At 47.1% G+C, this 1525-nt stretch overlaps 1 protein-coding gene across 1 annotated transcript; it reads left to right on the top strand.

The window, feature by feature from the left end:
* The first annotated feature begins 388 nt into the window (after positions 1-388).
* On the top strand, positions 389-1324 carry LOC135878159 (olfactory receptor 8U3-like). Its single transcript, XM_065403743.1, has one exon. It carries the CDS (start codon positions 389-391, stop codon positions 1322-1324), a length of 936 nt encoding a protein of 311 aa, XP_065259815.1.
* The last annotated feature ends 201 nt before the right edge of the window (positions 1325-1525 follow it).

Below are 1525 nucleotides of genomic sequence, written 5' to 3'. Positions count from 1 at the left end.
TGCAGTGAGCTGTAGGGATGATGCTTAGTGCATCTTTCCCAGCAAGGCTGAATTGCTGTGTTGGGCACAGTGAGAGTGAGGATGGTCCATTGGTTCAGGTACTATCTTGAGCCTTAAGAGACCAGGGAGCAAGTCCCATCCCTGCCACAGTCTGTATGTGTGACCTTGGACACGTCATTTAGCTACTCCGTGCCTCAGTTTCCCATCTGCCCTACCTCATAGGGTTGTTGTGAGGACAAATTTATTAAATATGTTTAGGTGGTTAGATGCTATGGTAATGAGGACCATATAAGTACCTTGGTTATCTAGAAGATAAATTGGGGCTCATCAGTTCTCTCTTTGGTCAATCAGGAAGAGTCAATCAGCAGATAACGCCTGTGCGGACAAAATGGCTGGGGAAAATCACACCCTGGTGACTGAGTTTGTTCTCTCAGGACTAACAGAAAGTCCAGAGATGAAGGCCATCTGCTTTCTGCTCTTCTTAGTGATGTACCTGATCACCCTGGTGGGAAACCTCGGGATGATCATGTTGATCAGGGTCGACCCCCGGCTCCACACCCCGATGTACTATTTCCTCAGTAATTTGGATTTTGTGGATTTCTGCTACTCCTCAACCATCACCCCCAAGATGCTGGTGGATTTCCTAACTGAGAGGAGAGCCATTTCATTTGGTGGGTGCATTGCACAGCTGTTCTGTTTTGTGCTCACAGCGAGCGTTGAATGCCTCCTGTTGGCCGTGATGGCCTATGACCGTTACGTGGCCATCTGTAACCCACTACTCTATACCGTCAGCATGTCCCGCAGAGTCTGTGCCCAGCTGGTGGCTGGCTCGTATCTCATTGGCTTTGTCCATGCACTGGCACAAACTATCTCCACCTTTCGACTCTCCTTCTGCAGCTCTAATGTCATCAATCATTACTTCTGTGACATCCCCCCACTGATACAGCTCTCCTGCTCTGATACCTACAGCAATGAGATAGTGCTTTACACCTTTGGTACATTTCACGGCATCGTCACCTCATTGGAGATTCTGGTCTCCTATATCTATATCATCTCCACCATCCTGAGGATCCGCTCCACTGGGGGCAGACGCAAAGCCTTCTCCACCTGTGCCTCCCACCTGACAGCTGTCATGATATTCTACGGCACCACAGTTTTTATGTATGTCAGGCCAATTTCCAGTTACTCGCTGGACCGGGACAAAGTGGTCTCAGTGTTCTACACCGTGGTGATCCCCATGCTGAATCCTCTTATCTACAGCCTGAGGAACAAGGAGGTGAAGGACGCCCTGAAAAGGTTATTAGGCCGAGTAACAGTTTCTTGACAGGTGTCAGTGCAGCAAAACTGTTGGTGAGATAATAAAGAAAAATCCTTGGGCTGAGTTTATTATTTTCTCTGTTTACTTCATGTAACTTTGGGTATTGTCTGGTGTGAAAACCCATGGTAATCAGAAATTGAATAGACCTAAATTAAAGAGAATTGGATTCACTTTTTCACCCTGAACCTGAACATTAAGATGAATGCA

The sequence above is a fragment of the Emys orbicularis genome, chromosome 4, assembly GCF_028017835.1.
Source record: "Emys orbicularis isolate rEmyOrb1 chromosome 4, rEmyOrb1.hap1, whole genome shotgun sequence".
In the NCBI taxonomy this organism is placed as follows: domain Eukaryota; kingdom Metazoa; phylum Chordata; order Testudines; family Emydidae; genus Emys; species Emys orbicularis.
Note: the sequence above shows the minus strand (reverse complement) of the source record. Positions and strands in the feature narration are given on the sequence as shown.

Excerpts from the sequence above, each read along its gene's own strand:
- LOC135878159 (XM_065403743.1), top strand. The coding sequence starts at position 389 with ATGGCTGGGGAAAATCACACCCTGGTGACTGAGTTTGTTCTCTCAGGA.